General features: G+C 36.8%; 1 protein-coding gene across 9 annotated transcripts in view; it reads left to right on the top strand.

Moving 5' to 3' along the window:
• Positions 1-21,118, top strand: part of PDK1 (pyruvate dehydrogenase kinase 1) — a 70,878-nt gene that overhangs the window by 5,880 nt on the left and 43,880 nt on the right. For 8 of the 9 annotated variants that reach the window (XR_004053149.1, XR_004053145.1, XR_004053150.1 and 5 more), the window contains exons 3-8: positions 343-414; positions 2,612-2,796; positions 3,084-3,179; positions 4,876-4,953; positions 6,748-6,824; positions 8,743-8,841. Coding sequence is in view for 1 of the 9 variants with exons in the window: in XM_010377589.2 (XP_010375891.1) it covers positions 343-414; positions 2,612-2,796; positions 3,084-3,179; positions 4,876-4,953; positions 6,748-6,824; positions 8,743-8,841 (607 nt within the window). In the remaining 8 variants the exon portion in view is untranslated. The remainder of the gene's footprint in view (positions 1-342; positions 415-2,611; positions 2,797-3,083; positions 3,180-4,875; positions 4,954-6,747; positions 6,825-8,742; positions 8,842-21,118) is intronic. The other variant, XR_004053151.1, reaches the window with a different exon arrangement.

Raw genomic sequence — 21,118 nt, 5'->3', positions numbered from 1 at the left:
GAGTCAGATCTCAGCATAATCAGTATGTATACTGTAATGTACAGTGGTAAATTTTAAAAAAAGCATTAAAAGCCATTTTAGGCTGTAGAACTTAGAATAGAAAATCTTAAAATTCTTAAACTTGACCTATGCTTTTAGGAGAAAATGTGTACCTTCTACTATTTGTTCCCAGCACTTTGCTCGAATGTGCATGGGTGTAAAAATTCTACTTCAACCATAATTTATAGCAGTACTCTAAATTAAAAATTATAAAATGCCAAAAATAGCTTTTGAGCTAAGTTTCATGATATTGAACTTTCAGAATATAAAAGAATGAACTTATCCTGTTGATCTGCATTTTAGGTATATCCAGAGTCTTCAGGAGCTTCTAGATTTTAAGGACAAAAGTGCTGAGGATGCTAAAGCTATTTATGAGTAAGTTCACTATTTTGACCCTATTCTTAAACCTATTATTAGGTCACTTTGGGGAAATTGATTAACTTTTAGGTTTCTGCTACTTTACAACATGTGATATATGTGACTATAGCAGCCCATACAGGCAGGACAAATTACCTAATCATTAAATTTGACTAGGCATAAGAAATGCTTTGCGGTCCTCTTTAACAAAAGACAAAGTTCAGGTGTGATGATCAATGGAAATGTAGGTGTGGCCTCAGTGGCAGTTGGACTGTTAACCTGAAGGGTGCATGCTCTTTCTAATGGACAGCCACCTTCAGCCCCAGCTGATCTTTGCCATGTTAAAATACTGCCCATATCATCTGATTGTTTTCTGATTTTAAAGGAAAGCTACAAGTCTAGATTTGTAATGTAAAATCTCTTGCTTTTGAAAGATTGGCAGCTAATTAAAACATTTTTTAACACATAGAAGGCCTATAAAACATGGTTGCAGGTTTCTAGTTTATTCTCTATGGCCTGTAAGATGATGTAAGTAATATGACAAGTTTAATAACCCATATACCGGAATTGGTAGACCAAAGTATTTGCCTTATGCAGCTACCTGCTTACTGCAGTGAAGGGCACCGACGATGTAATGACCATCTCTTGTCCTCAGTTAGTTACACATGTTTTTTGGACTGTCTTTAAAGGGAACAGTAACACTTCATTTTTTTAAACATGATTTTAATCTGAAAATAACGTTCAGCAAGAGTTTACTCCTTGCTTAGGTATTGAGCAGACTTTACATGAATGATGTTTTTTAATCTTTAAAACAATTCATTGAAATAATGCTGTTTGTGCACAAAGAGGTCATGTAGCTTAAGGTTACATCGTTAGCACATGGTACAATCCAAGCAGCCTTACTTTAGAAGTAAACATGCTATAGAGCCTTCTGAAAACAGTCGTTCAGAGCTGTGGAAAATAAGTAGTCAAGCAGAATAATACAGATTTGTGTTTCTTTTAAGAAAAAAAAATAAAGGAATGACTAGAAGAGTTTTGTTGTTTGTATTTTGGTTTAACAGTCTTGTTTTGAAGCTTATTACTAACTAGGAATTCCAAAAATGTTTTGCTTTAAGCAGTGGAAACATCATTGGAATAAGTTAATAGTACTCAGGATGATGACTTTGAATAGGAAAGCACTCATTTGGAAGTGTAAATTCAGATGGGTTATGTTAGAACATTGGTTTTGTTACTGCATAATTAAGACTTCTTGGGCCGGGCACAGTGGCTTATGCTGGTAATCCCAGCACTTTGGGAGGACCGAGGTGGGCAGATCGTCTGAGGTCGGGAGTTGGAGACCGGCCTGACCAACATGGAGGAACCCCATCTCTACTAAAAATACAAAATTAGCCAAGCGTGGTGGTGCATGCCTGTAATCTCAGCTACTCAGGAAGGCTGAGGCAGTAGAATCGCTTGAACTTGGGAGGGGAGGTTGCAGTGAGCCAACATTGCGTGATTACTCTCCAGCCTGGGGAAGAAGAGCGAAACTCCATCTCAGAAAAAGGAAAAAAGATTTCTTTCCTCTTTTATCTTTTATTTAGTTCTTTAACCATGCAATGTCTTCTAAGTGACAGAAATGGGAAGTCTACTAGATGATTTGAAGATTTGTCTTTTAATATAATTGTTGACTTTTCCTCTCGCATTTTATAAACTCATAGGATAAATGAAATGAGAATTCTTTTTCTGTTTTTCTGTCCTAAGTGTTTCCTTCTCTCTTTGAACCCTAGGGAATAGTTCTAAACCAGGCAGGCTTTATTGGCTCATTCATCTTGATTCCTTGCAGAGCAGAGCAGGTGTTCCCTAGAGGCAAGTGCTTTGTCTTCTCCTATGCAGAATATCTCTGGAATACCATCCTCTTAGCAAGTGCTCAGATGACCTTAGTTGATAGCAGTTAAAACCATTAACATTTTTAGGATTATGTTTTGTCACAGCCTTACTCTTAGGAAACCAAGAAAATAATTACATTTTGAAAGTTTTATTTTGGAGGTCGTTATACTTCCATAGATTTGGTATATTTTATGATTTGAAATACATTTAAATAAGTATAGGAAAACATGAACTGATTTTCCTTTTAGTAAATCAGGGATTTTTGTCTAGCATAGTTGTTAAACTTATATTTTTGTATTAAGTTTACTTGTCAGAATATTTGGCTGTTTTGACAGATGGGTTTGTTTAGCTTTACAGATACTGTGATACGGATCAGAAACCGACACAATGATGTCATTCCCACAATGGCCCAGGGTGTGATTGAATACAAGGAGAGCTTTGGGGTGGATCCTGTCACCAGCCAGAATGTTCAGTACTTTTTGGATCGATTCTACATGAGTCGCATTTCAATTAGAATGTTACTCAATCAGCACTGTAAGTGTCCTGAGTCAAGAGAAGCAGCTAAATGAGATGTGTTGGCATATTTTAAATGTATTTAGGAAACTTCTGTTTAGGTAGAAAATTTAGTTTTACCTTTTGGCTAATTAAGAGAAGTAAATAGACTGCCATCAAGAAAGGTATTTTTATTGAATGTAAAATACTGTGTTTATCCTAAAGGCAAATATTTGTTCTACTGTTCGGTACAATTTAAACACTATTCAGATTTGGAAAAGAGCATTAGGTAGTTTAGCTTATTTTGTTGGTTTTGTCTTTTTGGATAGCTTTATTGTTTGGGGGAAAAGGCAAAGGAAGTCCGTCTCATCGAAAACACATTGGAAGCATAAATCCAAACTGCAATGTAGTTGAAGTTATTAAAGGTAAATACTGACATTTCTTCTTGCAAAAAAGATACAAAAATCAAAGTTACTATTATTTCTTACTATTAAACAACTATTTGTATCATGAGATAAAATGGTAGGCACAAATGCATGGGTTTGAAAATAACCTTATAGTATTATTTGTGCATTATGTATAGGATGACTATTTTATTGATAGAATTATAGATAGGCAAAGTTTGGTGATACCATAGAGGATATCTTTTTTGTTTTGTTTTGTTTGAGACAGTCTCACTCTGTTGCCCAGGCTGGAGTGCAGTGTGCGATCTCAGCTCACTATAGCCTCTGCTTCCTGAGTTCAAGCGATTGTCTTGCCTCAGCCTCCCCAGTAGCTGGAGTTACAGATGCTCAACACTACGCCTGGCTAATTTTTGTATCTTTAGTGCAGACAGGGTTTTACCATGTTGGCCAGGCTGGTCTGGAACTCCTGCCTACTTTGGCTTCCTGAAGAGCCGAGATTACAGGCGTGAGCCACTGAGCCCAGCTGAGGGTATCTTTCACTTAAAAAAGATTTCAAGCCTCTGCTCCCCTGTTTCTAATTCCTTACACTATGAGCAGTAATTCATAACAGGTTGGTTTGAATCGTTTCACACTTTTTTCTATTTATACCACTTGTACACATACACAATTGATATTGGCCTTACATTGTTGTTTTTAGAAAATGAGGTGCTCTGTGATTTTTCTACAAGTTTGCAGACATCTTGCTGTTCAGTACATCTGGATATACCCCAAGGTTTTGAATGGCTTTATGGAATGTATCAGTATGTATTCATTCATTTGCCTGTTGGCGTACACTTAGGTTGTTTTAATTTTTTTGTTACCACCAATACTAGCAGTTCTGCTGTGAACATCCTTAAATACATGCTTACTTTTGCTAGTATTTTAGAGGGTAAGATTCCTAGAGTTAAAAACATTTAAATGCATATAAAATTTTGGTATCTCTAAAAAGGTATCAAACAATGGATACGAGTATTTCCTAACCGACTCCTAAGTTTTGTTATATAGATAGAAAATATTTTCTTCAACCTATTTTTCTTTTTTGCATTGTCGTTGGTGTCTTTTTAGTATATACACGTTTACTTTTTGTAGTTATATTTGTCATTTATTGTTTATGGCTATTCAGCTTTGTCATGTCACACTTAGACTTTCCCTGGGCCAGGTGCAGTGGCTTATGCCTATAATCCCAGCACTTTGGGAGGCTGAGGCGGGTGGGTCACCTGAGGTCAGGAGTTCGAGACCAGCCTGGCCAACATGGTGAAACCCCACCTGTACTGAAAATTCAGAAATTACCTGGGTGTGGTGACACATGCCTTTGTAGTCCCAGCTACTTGGGAGGCTGAGGCAGGAGAATCACTTGAACCGGGGAGGTGGAGGCTGCACTGAGCTGAGATAGCGCCACTACACTCCAGCCTGGTTGACCGAGACTCTGTCTCAAAAAAAAAAAAGACTTTACCTGGTTGGGGGCCTTGAGCCCAGGAGCTGGAGACAAACCTGAGCAATATAGCGAGACCATGTCTCCACCAAAAAAAAAAAGCAGAGACTTTCCCTAAACTATCAAAGTATATTTTCTTCTATAGAGAGTTTAAGACTTTCATTTGTCAATACTATTGCCATCTTAATGCATGAAAGGGAAGTATATTTATTAAATCCTTTTTTGTTTTGTTTTGATTCGCACTAGATGGCTATGAAAATGCTAGGCGTCTGTGTGATTTGTATTATATTAACTCTCCCGAACTAGAACTTGGAGAACTAAATGGTAAGCCTGATGTTGTCTTTTTCTCAGTGATTAGTGCTTTGATTACTTGATAAGGGATAAGAATTTAAATGTTTTAATGGAAGATGACTTTTTTCATCAAATTCATTGGATATGAAGGCTAAAGGATAGTAATCATGTAAAAAGTGTATCTATAAATATATATGTAATTTAGTCAGATTCTTAATGAAAAAATTTGGCTTATTGTGCCTCATTTTCTTTATTTTTAATTGATAACTTTGATTCTTTGCTTATTTTTTATTTTCTGTTTAGTCATAGAAAAAATGATGCCAAGAAAGTTACATTTGACTTTTACATGCACTTCAATAATGTAAGACTTACCCTTTTTCTACTTCCTGAGTTATAAATAATTTTCTGTTGTTGAGGACATAGAAAGACTGGGGTTGTAAAAGAGGAAAGAAAGATACTCATCTATTTGAGAATGTGTTTGTCTCTGATGGTTTTCTTTTTACCCTGATGAGTGCCTTTTAGATAAAAAGGGTTTAGATGCCTTGAAGGGGGATTGATGAGTCACTTTTTCCTGAAGACATGGTAGTTTGATAGAGAAAAACATTTCCTAGGATGACACTTTAAGAAGGTGTGGTGGAAAGAATAAAATGAAATAGGCTTTTACTGAGCTGTATTCTGGACCTTAGAGTGAGAGAGCAGTGAAGTTATGCAATTGAAAATAGCATTGCCTGGTGGTTTTCTAAAGCCATATTATCTCTTTTGAGCCATGATGGTAGCATAGCATTTGGTAAATAACAATCACAATGTACAAGTGATAGTTTGCAAACCTGAACTGCTGTGAGCAATTTCCAGATGTCCCATTCTTGTTCCCAAGGGGGAGTTCATTCAGAGGAAGGTCTGATTTATTGGTTGAATTAGAATTCTAAGATATCATGAGTCTTAATCATTTGTTCTACTAAATGTCTGTTTTACACACACCCCTATCACCACCCCCAGTGGGGCTCCTGTTAAGTGTTTAAATGTAGAATTAATTACTGTCTCGAGAAATTGATGCTAGCTCATTTTTTTTTATTCAACTTTATATCAATTGAAATGCCTGAAATAAACAATATTCTGCCCAGGTGAAACATTCTGAAAATGGCTTAAAGAATGTATGGGCTGGGCGCGGTGGCTCACGTCTGTAATCCCAGCACTTTGGGAAGCCGAGGAGGGCGGCTCACAAGGTCAGGAATTTGAGACAAGCCTGGGCCAATATGGTGAAACCCCATCTCTACTAAAAATAGAAAAATCAGCCAGGCGTGGTGGTGGGTGCCTGTAATCCCAGCTATTCGGGAGGCTGAGGTAGGAGAATTGCTTGAACCCGGGAGGCAGAGGTTGCAGTGAGCTGAGATTGCGCCACTGCACTCCAGGCTGGGCGACAGAGCAAGACTCTGTCTCAAAAAAAAAAAAGAATATATGCATGTGAATTGGACTGTGGAATTTATGGACTTTAACACTTCTCTATTTGGAAAGTAAAATTCCTACCCAACAGTTGAGCGATGTTTAAAAAGACTTTACCATCCTAGAGAAAAATGGTTGCATGGGTTGGTTCGCTTGTTACACAAGATTGTGAGAAGTGACCACAGGGCTCTTGTCATCGTGAGTTGTAAATACTTGTGGGTATGGGTTCAAACACTAATACATTGAAGAAATGGTGTGGCAGTTCTCTCCCAGATTATACTGTCCTCCGTAGTTAATGTTTTCTTTTCATCACTACACCGTTTATTCTTAAAAATGCTTTAAAGCACATCTCTCTGTACTTTCATATTTTTCTCTTCTGCTCTGTAGCAAAATCACCAGGACAGCCAATACAAGTGGTTTATGTACCATCCCATCTCTATCACATGGTGTTTGAACTTTTCAAGGTTTGTAAAATAGTATTACATAACCTTTACCAGTACTTTCCTGAGGTTAGGAATCTGCTCTGAAAGCCAAATATTCCACTAGGTTCTCCTATTAAGAAGTGCCATTTCATGTCAGTATCATATCACATTGCTGGAGATCAGCCTTTTATCAACACAGGGAGACACATTCATGTGGTAGTGAGCTCAGACTATGGAGTCAGAAAGACCTGGGTTTGAATCCCAATTATGGCACTTAATATGTGTGTGACCTTGGGCAAGTCATTCAACCTCTCTGAGCCTCAGTTTCCTTTTCTGTAAAACAAGAATACTGTACAGGATTGTTTATGACAATTGGGAATAACATACTAAGTGTCCAGTACAGTGGCAACATATTACATATAGATGTTCAATAAAGTTATCTTTACATTTTTAAACAATATTTAGACGAGTGATTCTCAACTTGTTACCCTCAAAGGACCAGAATTCTTTTTTTGGTCTGGCTTTTCTTGGGAGAGGGAGGTCATTTATATTGACTTACAGAGTTTCTGCTGTTATCTTCGCTCTTTACAACAAATTTTGAAAACAAATTATGCTAGTAATATTGAGAGTATCTTTTTTCCCCGCCCATGATACTTGCTGGTTGACAGGAAAATGGGTGAGGAGTAAGGGGCACAGGTCCTGGTGGGATGAAAACAGTTGCCCTCCATCAGAAGCTTGTAGTCTCTCTTTAGTTCTGTTTCATCAGCCAGCAGCAAACTAGAAGAGAGAGGGGGTGGCTGTCAATCTGATAATGTAAAGGAAAAGTGCACTGAAACACAGAAAAACTGACCGAATGTCTTAGAACACCACCAAAATGTTCTTTCTTTTAAGACAGCAAAAATGTATTTAATACCTTACAAAATCTTTTCAAAAATATTTATTTTATTTTTTGTAGCATTGAGGTCTCACTTTGTTACCTAGGCTGCCCTTGAACTGGCCTCAAGCAGTCCTGCCTTGGATTCCCAGTGTTGAGATTACAGGCATAAACCACTGCACCTAGCCCCAAAACCTTTTTATCCAAGTTGTTAAACAAGTAGTGATGGGCACTTAAAGTATTAACATGAATTTTTTCCTTGAAATTCCAGTGGCATAAAGATCTTGTGCCCTATGATTGAGGCATTCCATATAATATTACATATTGTACATAATGTCAGTAATAATGGCTTTCACCTGAAACCTAATCTTAAACTGCCTTTGATGGAAATGATGGAATCTCCTCCATAAGGGGACTCAATCGCAATTACTGTGCCAGGGCCACACACACTTACTGCCAAATTCAGATGCTTTTTTAGTTACATCTAGTTTGTATCATTTTCTATTGCAATGCTGAATGTCATGATATTGTTCAAGGCTTCTGATATGTTGGCACTGTGTACCCTATTTCCTTTAGAAAGTAGTCAAAGCAGCTTTACAGTGTCAGTACCCTTAATTTCAAGCTAGAGATAAAGGGATTCATTGCTCCATCAAATATGACCATCGCTGTTACTACTATATGAAAAAAAATTATTTTCCTTTAAAGAAATTTTTGACAGTTTTTTAAATAGTTCTGAAAATAGAGCTGAAACTACATTTTCAAAAATGTTTTGCCCATCATTTACTAAAATTATAAAAGTGTTTGAACAGAGTTTTCTGCTTTAATGTAACTAGTTTAAAGTGTTTTGAAGTCTGACTTTGGAAAATATGCAGAATTTAGTTGGAATCTTTAGGTCAGAATATCCTTTAGATCCCCCCCAAATTGACTCCATTAAAAAAAAAAACTTTAAATGTGGTTATAAGAATTGTGGTTCTTTGGCATATTTTCATCAAATTTAAAAACTTCAAATAGTGCATATGTACTTGAAAATTATACTTTGCCCTTTCTAAAAAGCTGTATTTTTAATACAACCCTAATGTGTTTCAGAATGCAATGAGAGCCACTATGGAACACCATGCCAACAGAGGTGTTTACCCCCCTATTCAAGTTCATGTCACGCTGGGTAATGAGGATTTGACTGTGAAGGTAAATGTGTTTGGTGGTTTTTTTTTTTTTTTTTTTTTGTAATTGATGTACAGACATGCAAAGGTAACCATACACATAATTTTTAAAAGACATAATCTCTCAGGGGAAAAGAATCTTGTCTGTAATAGATAATAAGCACATTGCTTCATTGAGCTGGTGGATTATAGTTACTCCTTGCATCTTTTCTAGTCTGGTTCCCCGTCCAGGTGATTCAAGTTAAAATAAATCTTGGAGATAGACAATTTATCATGAATATCTCTTTGATAAGATCTAAAATACTTGGATAGTTAGTTGCAGTATTATGGCGATAGTATTTAATATATAATTTAAACATTTTAAAACAATGCTTTTTAATCTAGTTTGTTTCATTTGATTCTCATAATGCAGGTAATTTTATCCTCACTTTTACAGGTGAGGTGACTAAGACACGGTGATTAGCTCAGGATCACACAGGGCATTAATACCATGGGACATGATATCCAGTCTTCTGTCCCCAGGACTAGACCTTTTCTATTACGTTGTTCAGGTGGCTCAGTTTCTTCTTTTAAATTTTATTAAAAATTGTTTTCTGTCACTCAGGCTGGAGTGCAGTGGTATGATCATTGCTCACTGTGACCTCAAACTCCTGGGCTCAAGCGATCCTCCTCCCATAGCTTCCAGAGTAACTGGGACTGCAGGCTGCAGGCATGCAAGCCTGGCTAATTAAAATAATTTTGGGGGGTAGAGACTAGGTCTTACTGTTGCCCAGGCTGATCTCAAAACCCCTGGTCTCAAGTGATCCTCCCACCTTGGCCTCCCAAAGCACTAGTATTACAGGTGTGAGCCACTGTGCCTGGCACTAGTTTCTTAAGAGTATGATAGTGTGTTTCTCTTTTAATAATCACTAAAAATTTATATTAAAGTAATAAATGCAGAGACTATAAAAAATCAAATGTGTCAGTTCCTGGCCCTTTGTGGGCCTCATTACTCCGAGTTACTCAGAGATTCCTAGTCTTTCTTTTTTCGAGATGGAGTCTCGCTCTGTCACCCAGGGTGGAATGCAGTAGTATGATCTTGGCCCACTGCAACCTTTGCCTCCCGGGTTCAAGCGATTCTCCTGCCTCAGCCTCCCAAGTAGCTGGGATAACAGGCATCCGCCACCACGCCTAGCTAATTTTTTGTTTTTTAGTAGAGATGGGGTTTCACCACATTGGCCAGGCTGGTCTCGAACTCCTGACCTTGAGTTGTCCGCCTGCCTCAGCCACCCAAAGTGCTGGGATTACAGGCATGAGCTACTGCGCCTGGCCTAATGTTTACATTTTAAACAGTAAATATTACCTTTCTCTTATAGCAGTTGAGGAGTTAGCTCTCTTTGATAGAGCACCTGCTCCCCTCCCCTAGCCCAAGGGCCACTTTCCCTATACTATTATCCCAATATTTAAGTTTGTATATGAAATTCAAAGTTGAGAATAATCATCTTGCAAAAGTTTGAAGGCATCCATTGTTCCTTTTTTTAAAAGGTACAATTCAGTGAAATTCATAAGGTTATTCAAGTATTGCCGCTGTCTCATTCTAGAACATTTTCAACAGTCCTAAGAAAAAACCCAGTACTCCGTCAGGCACAGCGGCTCATGCCTGTAATCCCGGCACTTTGGGAGGCCAAGGCGGGCAGATTGCCTGAGGTCAGGCGTTTAAGACCAGCCTGGCCAACATGGTGAAACCCCATCTCTACAAAAAAATACAAAAAATTAGCTGGGCGTAGTGGCAGGCGCCTGTAATCCCAGCTAATCAGGAGGCTGAGACATGAGAATCGCTTGAACCCAGGAGGCAGAGGTTACAGTGAGCCAAGATCACACCACTGCACTCCAGCCTGGGTGACAGAGCAAGACTCTGTCTCAAAAAAGAAAAAAAGGAAAATACCAGTACCCATGAAGTCACTTCCCATTTTTCTCTCTTCTAGCCCTTGGCAACCACTAATCTATTTTCTGTTTGTGTATTTCTCTTTCTGGGCATTTTATATAAAGTTAATCATGCAGTATGTGGTCTTTTGTTACTGACTTCTTTCACTTACTATAATGTTATAGTATGCATTTGTACTTCATTCCTTTTTATGACTGAATGATATTTTGTTATATGGATATAACACCTTTGGGTTATGCATTCATCAGTTGATAGACATTTGGTTCCTTTCTATTTTTTGGTTATTATAAGTAATACGGCTATGAACATTTGTGTACAAATTATTGTGTGAACATGTGTTTCAGTTATCTTATGTATATACCTAGGAATTGAATTGCTGAATTATAGGAAACTCTTTAACTTTGAGAAACTGCCAAACTGTTTTCCAAAGGACCTGCACCATTGTGCATTCTCATCAGCAATGTGTAAAGGTTCTTGTTTTTCCTTGTCCTTGTCAACAATTGTAGTCTGTCTTTTTTATTATAGACATTATTGTGAGGGTGAAGTGGTAGCTCATTGTGGTTTTTATTTGCATTTGTCTAATGACTGATGTTGAGCATCTTTTCATTTGCTGATTGGCCTTTTGTGTATCTTTGAAGAAATGCAGATTAAGATCCTTTTTTCAGCTTTAAAATTGGCTATTTGTCTTTTATCGTTGAGTTGTAAGAGTTCTGTCTCTCATGTATATGTATATATATAAGGATTCTGTGTGTGTGTGTGTGTGTGTGTGTATGTATATATATATGTATAGGGGTTACTAGTCCCTGATGAGATGTATGATTTGCAAGTATATTCTCCCATTCTGTGTGTTCTTTTCACTTTCTTGATAGTGTCCTTTGAAGTACAAAGTTGTGTTTTTATGTTTTTTGCTTTTTAAAATAGAGATGGGGTCTCGCTATGTTGCGCAGGCTGATCTCGAACTCCTGAGTTTAAGCAGTCCTCCCACCTTGGCCTCCCAAAGTGCTGGGATTACAGGTTTGAGCCACCACACCCAGCCAAAGTTTTTAGTTTTGAAATTTTTCAGTTTTTTTTTCACATTGCATGTGATTTCAGCTTTATATCTAAGAAGCCATTGCCCACTCCAAAGTCTTGAAAATTTATGCCTATGTTTCTGAGAGTTTTATAGTTTTAGCTTTTACATTTAAGGTCTTTGATCCATTTTGAGTTAATTTTTGTACATGGTTTGAGGTAGAGGTTCATCTTCATTCTTTCACATGTGGATATCCAGTTGTCCCAGTACCATTTGTGAAAAACCTATTCTTTCCCCATTCACTTGCCTTGTCACCCTTGTCAAAAATCAATTGCTCGTGAATGTATGGGGTTTATTTCTGGATTCTCAGTTCTATTCCATCGATGTATATATCTCTCATTATGCAAGCTTAATGCCTGTCTCAATTATTGTAGCTTTCAGTTTTGAAATTTGCAAGTGTGAGTCCTACAACTTCTTTTTCAGGATTATTTTGGCTATTATGGGTTCTCACATTTCCATGGGTTTTAGGATCAGCTTGTCAATTTCTGCAAAAAACAATGCCAACTAGAATTTTGATGGGCATCATTTGGGAAGTGTTGCCATCTTAGAGTTAACAATATTAACTCTCCTAATTCATGAATACAAGACATCTTTACACTTATAACAGGGCATCTTTATAGGTCTTCTTTGCTTTCTTTCAATGATGTTTTGTGGTTTTTAGTGTACAAGTCTTGGACTTTTAAATTTATTCCTAAGTATTTTATTATTTTTAATGCTGTTGTAATGGAATTGTTCTCTTAATTCCATTTTTTGGAGTGCTTTTTGCTAGTGGATAGGAATATAACTGATTTTTTTTGTACTGATCTTGTATCCTGCATCCCTGCCAAATGTCTTTACTAGCATGAATAAATTTTTGTGGATTACTTAGAATTTTCTATGTAAATGATCATGTCTCTGCAAAAAGATGTAAGTGTGGCTAGAACCTCTAGTGCAGTGTTGAATAGAAGTGCTGACAGGAGACATCCTTGTCTTTTTTCTGATCCTAAGGGGGAGAACTTCTTGTCTTTCACTAGTAAGTATGATGTTAGCTCTGATTTTTTTCATAGATACCCTTTATCAGATTGAGAAAGTTTACCTCTGTTCTTAGTTTGAGTGTTTTTATCATGAAAGGATATTCAGTTTTGTCAAGTGCTTTTTCTGTGGAGATTGAAATGATTGTGTGGTTTGTTCTTTGTTCTATTAAGTAGTGTATTACATTGCTTTTTCTACATCAAACCAACCTTGCATTCTTGGGATAAGTCTCAATTTTTTTATGGTTTATGCTGTTTTGTTGAGGATTTTTACATTGATGTTCATAAGGTATGTTTATTGGTCTGTAGTTTCTTGTGACGTTTTAGTTTTAGTATCGGGATGACACTGGCCTTATAGAATGAGTAGGGAATTTCCCTCTCTTTCTGCATTTTGGAAGAGTTTTTGAAGGATTGGTATTCTTTCAGTGTTTGGTAGAACACAACAGTGAAGACTTCCGGGCCTGAACTTGTCTTTATGGGAAGATTTTTGATTACTAGTTAAATCTCTACATGTTATTTATTCAGATTTATGGATAGATATTTATAAATATAAATAATAGGCCAGGCACAGTGGCTTACACTTGTAATCCTAGCACTTTGGGAAGCCAAGGCAGGTGGATCACCTGAGGTCAAGAGTTTGAGACTAGAGTGGCCAACATGGCAAAACTCCATCTCCACTAAAAATACAAAAATCAGCCAGGCACAGTGGTGTGTGCCTGTAATCCCAGCTACTTGGGAGGCTGAGGCGGGAGAATCACTTGAGCCCGGGAGACAGAGGTTGCAGTGAGCTGAGATTGTGCCATTGCACTCTAGCCTGGGCGACAGATCAATACTCTGTGTCAAATAATAATAATAAAATAAATAAATATAAATAATACATTTGCTATCTATTCAAATTGTCCATTTCTTCCTGAGCTGTGTCAATAGTTTGTATTTTTATTGGAATTTGTCCGTTTCATTTAGGTTATCTAATTATTACACACAATTGTTCATAGTATTCCCTAATAATCCTTTATATTTTTGTAAGGTTGGTAGTGATGGTCCCCACTTTCATTCCTGGTTTTATAAATTTGAGTCTTCTTTTTTTTTTTTTCTTGGTCAATATAGCTAAATATTTATCAATTTTGTTAATCTTTCTAAAGAACCAATTTTTTATTTCACTGGTTTTCTCCATTTTTCTATTCTGTATTTCATTAGTTACACTCTAGGCTTTATTATAATTTCCTTCCTTCTGCTTGCTTTGGTGTTATTTTGCCCCTGTTTTTCTAGTTTCTAAAGGTGGAAGTTTTGGTTATTCATTTGAGACATTTTACAACTGTAAATTTTACTCTAAGCACTGCTTTGTCTGTATCTTACAAGTTTTTCATGTTTTGTTTTCATTTTCATTCATCTCAAAGTATTTTCTAGTTTCCATTTGGATTTTTTCCATTGGTTAATAGGAGTGGGTTGTTTTAATTGCCACATACTTGTGAATTTCCCATGTTTTCTCTTAATCATTTAAATTTCATTCTGTTGTGATTGGAAACATACTTTGTATGATTTCAAGTATACATCTATTGAGATTCATTTTATGGCCTAACATTGGGTCTATCCTGGAGAATGTTCCATGTGTACTTGAGAAAAGTGTGCATTCTGCTGCTGTTCAATGTTCTACAGATAGCTATTAGGTTTAGTTGGTTTGTAGTGTTGTACAAGCTTGTCTTTCCTTGTTAATCTTGTAATTGTTAGATCCATTGTTGAAAGTGGAGTATTGAAGTCTCCAGTTATTGTTGAATTGTCTATTTCTCTCTTCAGTTCTATCAGTTTTGCTTCATGTATTTTGGAGCTCTGTTGAGTACATATATGTTTTTAATTATTATATCTTTTTTGTTTATTAACCTTATATCATCAAAAAATCTTCTATTTTGTCTCTTGTAACAATTTTTGTTTTAAAATATATTTTGTTTGAAGTTAGTGTAACCATCCCAACTCTCTTTTTGTTTTTGTTTTCATAGTGTATCTTTCCAGACTTTTAATTTAAACCTTTGTGCCTTTCAGTCTAAAATATGTCTCTTTATAGCATATAGTTAGAATTTAAAACCATTCTGCCAGTGTCCACCTTTTAATTGGAATGTCAGATCAATTACATTTAATGTAATTAGTATTAATGTAATTAACAGTAATTTTGGTTTATGTTTGCCGTTTTGTCTTCAATATATGTCATATCATTTTTTATTATTTCTTCATTATTACTGTCTTTTGTTAAAATGATACTTTGTATTACATTGTTTTAATTTTGTTCTTGTTTTTGTTACTGTATTTCTTTGAGTTTTTTAAGTGATTATCCTGGGGATTACAATTAACACCTTAATTTAATATCTAGTTCAGATTAATACCAATTTACTTTAAATAATATACAATGGCTTTTCTCCTAAATAGGCCTTTGCCCTTCCCCACCCATCCTTTGTGCTGTTATTGTCATATAACATACATTTTTGTACATTGTGGACCTGTCTACAGAGATGTATAATTATTTTATGCAATTGTCTTTTAAATCAGATAGGACACAAAAAGAGTTACAAACAAAAAATATACTCATATTATCCTTTATACTTACTTCTGTAATTACTTTTCCTGGTACTGTTTATTTCTTCACATGGATTCAATGTATTGTCTAGTATCCTTTTGTTTCAGCCTGAAGGATTCCCTTTGGTATTTCTTGATAGCACATATCTACCAGTGATGATCTCTCTCAGTTTTTGCTTATCAGGAAATGTCTTAATTTCTCCGTCATTTTTGAAGGATAGTTTTGCTGGTTGTAGAATTCTTGTTGATAGTCTTTTTCTTTCAGCACTTTGGAATATGTTACCTCACTGCCTTCCAGCCTCCATGATTTTGGATGAGAAATCAGCTGTTACAATCTTATTGAATATTGCACATATGTGATGAGTCATTTCTCTTTCTGTTTCTCAGACTGTATAATTTCAATTGACCTGTCTTCACTATCACTGATTCTTTTCTTTCACATGCTCAAATATGCTGTTGAACCCCTCTAGTGAAATTTTCATTTCATTTATTGTACTTCTCAACTCCAGAATTTCAACTTAGTTATCTTATATAATGTCTATCATGTTTTTTCACCTTTGCTAAATCTTGATGCATATCATTTTTATTGCCATATCTTTTATTGTTGTATCATTTAAAATTTTCTATTTTGAGACATCCTCATACTTTAGTTCTTTAGTGTTTGTTTACAGAGTCTGAGTTTACTGACTGACGTATAGTTTATTGACTGACTTTTCCTTGCCTGTGTATGGCCAATACTTTTTTGTTTCTTTCCATATCTTGTTATTTTTGTAGAAAACTAGACATTTAAAATAATATATTTTGACAGCCCTGGAGATCAGATACTGCCCTCTCCCCAAGGTTGTTTCTCTTATTGTTTTGTAATTTTTTTTTTGGAGTTCTTCTTTTGGAGTTAAGTTTGAGTTATTTGTTGTGTGTGGTCTCTGAAGTCTCTGCTCATTTAGCTTAGTGGTCAGCTAATGACTGGACTGAGATTTCCTCAAATAAGTGGAATCAGTAAGTTTCCCAGTCTTTGCCAGGGGACTCTGTGTGTGTATAGGAGAAGTGTTTAAGAGAATATCTTCAACTGTCAGCCAGGCAGTTGACAACTGTACCTTAACCTTTAGGTCCTGCTGGCATAGAGCAATTAGAGGTGAGAGCTTAGGGTCTTCTCATGTCTTTCCTGAGCATGACCCTGGGCATCAGTATGGCCTTTCAGATTCCCAGGAGATAGCTGAGTTTTTCAAAGCTCCTATGGCTATCTCATTCCCTAGATCTTCCTGTTAAGCTTTTTTGTTGTCCAGTGCCTACTGCAACCCTCAAATTAATCAGTTACTGCTAATTGTTTTTGACGGATGTTTCCAGGGATGGGGGTGGGATGCAAGACTTTTGTACTGGGGAGCTCAGAGTCAGGTCAAATAAATACAGTCTTCCCAGCGGCTACCAGGCTGCTGGTTTCACTCTGATTGCATATTTATTGGAGGGAGGGGGAGCAGGATAGGAACAAGTTAAAATGCTTACTGTTCTTTTAGGGATTCAGTTGTTTTACTTTAATAAATGTTCCCCAGATTGCTGCATGCCTTTAGTTAATTTCCAGAATTCTGTCAAAGTTGATTCTTCATGATTTTTGTGACACCGCCCCCCACCCCCCCTCCTTTTTTATTTTCTTTTGGTGCTTTGATAGAGGAGACACTTTTGCAAGTTCTTTCTCTCCTATTTTTGCTGATGTCACTCCTGCTGTTCTTTTTGAGAAGACAACGTTTATTACAATTCCTCTTCCTTTTTATGTGACCAGTTTTAGGTGTCTACTTTTGTTTAACTGGAGTTTTTAACTTTTTTTTTTTTTTTTTTTTTTTAAAGCTGTGTTCTGAAATTTCAGTGATGTGACTTGGTGTGGGCCTTTTATTTATTGGGCTATGGTCTTTTGAACTTCCCATGATTTTCTTGGTATTTTCCTTTTCAGTGTGTGTTTAGTCTCTTTCTGATAGTCATATAAGGAGGATGTTGGGCTTCATGACATCATTCCCTGTTTTTTATCTTCTTTTCTCCTGTTTTTCATCGCTTCAACTTTTTATTCTATTCTGTGAGATTTCCTTGACTTCAAATTCCCAGCCCTTCTATTGAACTCTTATTTCTATTATCTTACAAATTTCCAAGAATTCTTATTTTTAGAATTAATCCCTTTTTAGAATTCTGCTCTAGTTTTATTTTATTGCTCTGAGGACATTATCTTTTTTTTTTTTTTTTTAAACTAATTTGCCTCTGCACCCTGCATTGTCCATTTCCTGAGTTTCTTTTTGTCTGTTTCTCTCCTGGTTGTTCATTTTAAAGGGCTAGGCACAAATAAGTCAATAAATGGCAATGCCATCTGTTTGCTGTAAAAACAGTATGAATGTATCACTTTTTTTTTTTTAAGCTCAGATGCTAATGTGTCTATTTTTTGGTTATTTATGTGTCAGCTACTTGCCCATTAAGGTTTACATAGTCAAGAAAAGACCCACTGGTCTTCTGGTTTGGGGCTTAAGTTGTGCTGCAGCATGTTCTTTCTTGTACCTTTTTCTGTTTCTATTAGAAGTGCTTTATTTACCATTTTGGTCTGCAGCTGATTTCTATTGCTAATATCTATCATTGCATGGATCAAGGTTTACTGAGTTCTTAGACTCTCAGAAGAGATTACTTCTGTGCTGGTGGATGGGCTTCGCTTAGGTAATCTGTCTTTATGATGTAAAGAAAAATTCATAATGACCCGGCAATCCCACTCCTACGACTATACCTCAAAGGATTGAGAATATTTAGGCAAAAACTTACACACAAATACTCATAGTGGCACTATTCACAATAGTATATAGGTAGAAACAACCCAAATATCTATCAGCTAATGAACGGATAAACAAAATGTGGTGTGTCCATACAGTGGAATATTATTTGGCCACAAAGCACTGAAATACTCATATATGCTACAAACTGGTTGTTATAACATTGAAGACATTATGCTAAGTGAAAGAAGCCAATCACAAAAGGCCATATATTATATGATTTTATTTACGTGAAATGTCTAGAATAGGCAAATACATAGGGACAGAAAGTAGATTAGTGGTTGCCTAGGGATATGGCCACTAAAGGAGCCAGGGTTTCTTTTGGAGGTGATGAATATATTCTAAAATTGACTGTGGTAATGGTTGCACATATCTATGACTATATTAAAAATCATTCAATTATATACTTTAAGTACATAAATTATATGGTATGTAAATTATTTTTATCTTTTTTGAGATGGAGTCTCCCTCTGTTGCCCAGGCTGGAGTGCAGTGGCGTGATCTCAGCTTGCTGCAAGCCTCCCAGGTTCAAGCGATTCTCCTACCTCAGCCTCCCTAGTAGCTGGGACTACAGGCGCCTGCCACCACACCCGACTAATTCTTGTATTTTTAGTAGTGATGAGGTTTTGCCATGTTGGCCAGGCTGGTCTCGAGCTGCTGACCTCAAGTGATCTGTCTGCCTCCGCCTCCCAAAGTGCTGGGATTACAGGCATCAGCCATTGCGTCCAGTCTGCTACGTAAATTATATCTGAATAAAGCTGTTTAAAATAAAATAGGCTTGTATTGGTCTCAAAAAGACTGTTCTAGAAGCCTGCTATGTTAATTATGTTTGAATAAAGCTGTTTAAAATAAAATACAGAGGCTTGTAAAGGTCTCAAAAAGACTATTCTAGAAGTGCTGTCTGTATTAGGCTCTGCCTTCACCTGTTGTTTCTCCCCTCACATCCAAGGTCACATGAAGGAATCTCCTCTTGCAGTCTGTCTTTACATGTTAAATTCTTGCTTTTTCTTCATTCGAGCTTTTATCCCCATTACTTACCCTAGACTTTCAGAATCAAGGCTTGGTTTTTTTTCTTTCCCATTTTTTTCTTAGCTTATTCAAATTATTGACATTTTTTACCTTTTATCCTTCTGCTAAAAACCTATACAAAACTTGTTGTTTCTGTCTTTCAGCCCTAGCTGCTCTTTCAATTCTGTGTTTAATATATAATCTATAAATAACCTATGTGTTATAGCCACGTCTTTTTTTTTTTTTAATAGATGGAGTCTTATTCTGTCACCCAGGCTGGAGTGCAGTGGCAGAATCTCGGCTCACTGCGACCCTCTCTTTCCCGGGTTCAAGCAATTCTCCTGTCTCAGCCTCCTGAGTAGCAGGGATTTACAGGTGTGTGCCACCACACCTGACTAATCTTTGTATTTTTAGTAGAGACGGAGTTTCACCATGTTGGCCAGGCTGGTCTTGAACTCCTGACCTCAAGTGATCTGCCCACCTCAGCCTCCCAAAGTGCTGGGATTATAGGTGTGAGCCACAGTGCCCAGCCTACATGTCATTTAAATTAAAATGTAAATGTCTTGGTTCATTTACTGTTGTACAAACTTAACAGTGAAAACGCTGTTGGCTAAGAAACTTTAGGAACTCTGGGTGAATACACGGTTGGTTGAATGTCTTGGCTTTAGAGCTGTCATCTAGTCAGTAGTGGTTCATTTCGTCTGGGCCTGGAATTCACATGAATTAACCTAGCGAGCCTAGTGTTACTAGGAACAGGAAGGTAGGGACGGCAGCTCTTGGTTAGATGACATTGACATGTGTGATTTTGTGCGCTGAAGAGAAAACTTTAAAAATAATTGGCGAACTTCTCTTCCTTGGCCTTCCTGTTGACATTGCTTACCTCATTATCTTAATAGGGTTTCGTGTTAGTTTTCACATCTCTCTTTCAATACATTTGTCATCAAAGGTACCATTCTTCTTGCCTTGAATATATACAGACAATGTCTGTCTCTACCATTATTCCCTCCCTTCCTTTTCCTGAAGAACTTGGATCCTTCAATAATCTATTACTGCTCTTTTGGAAACTCTTTCGCCTACTTTAAAATCCACTGGCTCCAGTTTCTTGTGTTGTTGACTGCAAAGCAAAGTACTACTTTGACTGTAGTTTCTAACTCTATTCCTGTGGCTTAGTTTGCCCCTTTACCTCTAGCAAGATGATGCTTCTCACATCCTCTCTGTCCTGTCTGCTTGACCCCTGTTATTTTCCCATGCATCCTAAGGCTGGAAATGGCTTCTTATTTTGTACTTGCCAGGTTGTTGTTACAGTCTCCCTGGCCAAAAGGTTAAGGAAAACCAGGAAATATTTACTCAAGTCTACCTTTTTATCTCAATATCTATTCTAATATGTTCTTTACTCCCTTCATGTATTTATAGAATGCGCATACTTCTTATTCATGTTACTAGCAAATGTGTAGCAGAGCATATCATTAAAGGATGAATAATTAACAAATTGTTGAATTTCTCAAAATACCCAGAGCTCTTTATTCATCTTACTAAAATAAATTGCTTTACAGGGCCAAGAGCAATTTCAAGCATCATACTACATAAAAGTTTTTTTTTCTTTCTTTTTTTTTTTTTAACTGAGAGTCTTGCTGTATCACCCAGGCTAGAGTACAGTGGCACAACCTTGGCTCACTGCAGCCTCCTCCTGGATTCAAGAGATTCTTGTGCCTCAGCCTCCCAAGTAGCTGAGATTACAGGCATGCACCATGATGCCTGGATAATTTTGTGTTTTCAGTCGAGACAGGGTTTTGCCATGTTGGCCAGGCTGGTCTTGAACTCCTGACCTCAAGTGATTCACCCGCCTTGGCCTCCCAAAGTGCTGGGTTTATAGGTGTAAGCCACCACACCCAGCCACAAGTTCCTAATAAAGTCCTTGTATACTTTGATAG

The sequence above is a fragment of the Rhinopithecus roxellana genome, chromosome 14 (genome assembly GCF_007565055.1).
Source record: "Rhinopithecus roxellana isolate Shanxi Qingling chromosome 14, ASM756505v1, whole genome shotgun sequence".
NCBI classification, from domain to species: domain Eukaryota; kingdom Metazoa; phylum Chordata; class Mammalia; order Primates; family Cercopithecidae; genus Rhinopithecus; species Rhinopithecus roxellana.
Note: the sequence above shows the minus strand (reverse complement) of the source record. Positions and strands in the feature narration are given on the sequence as shown.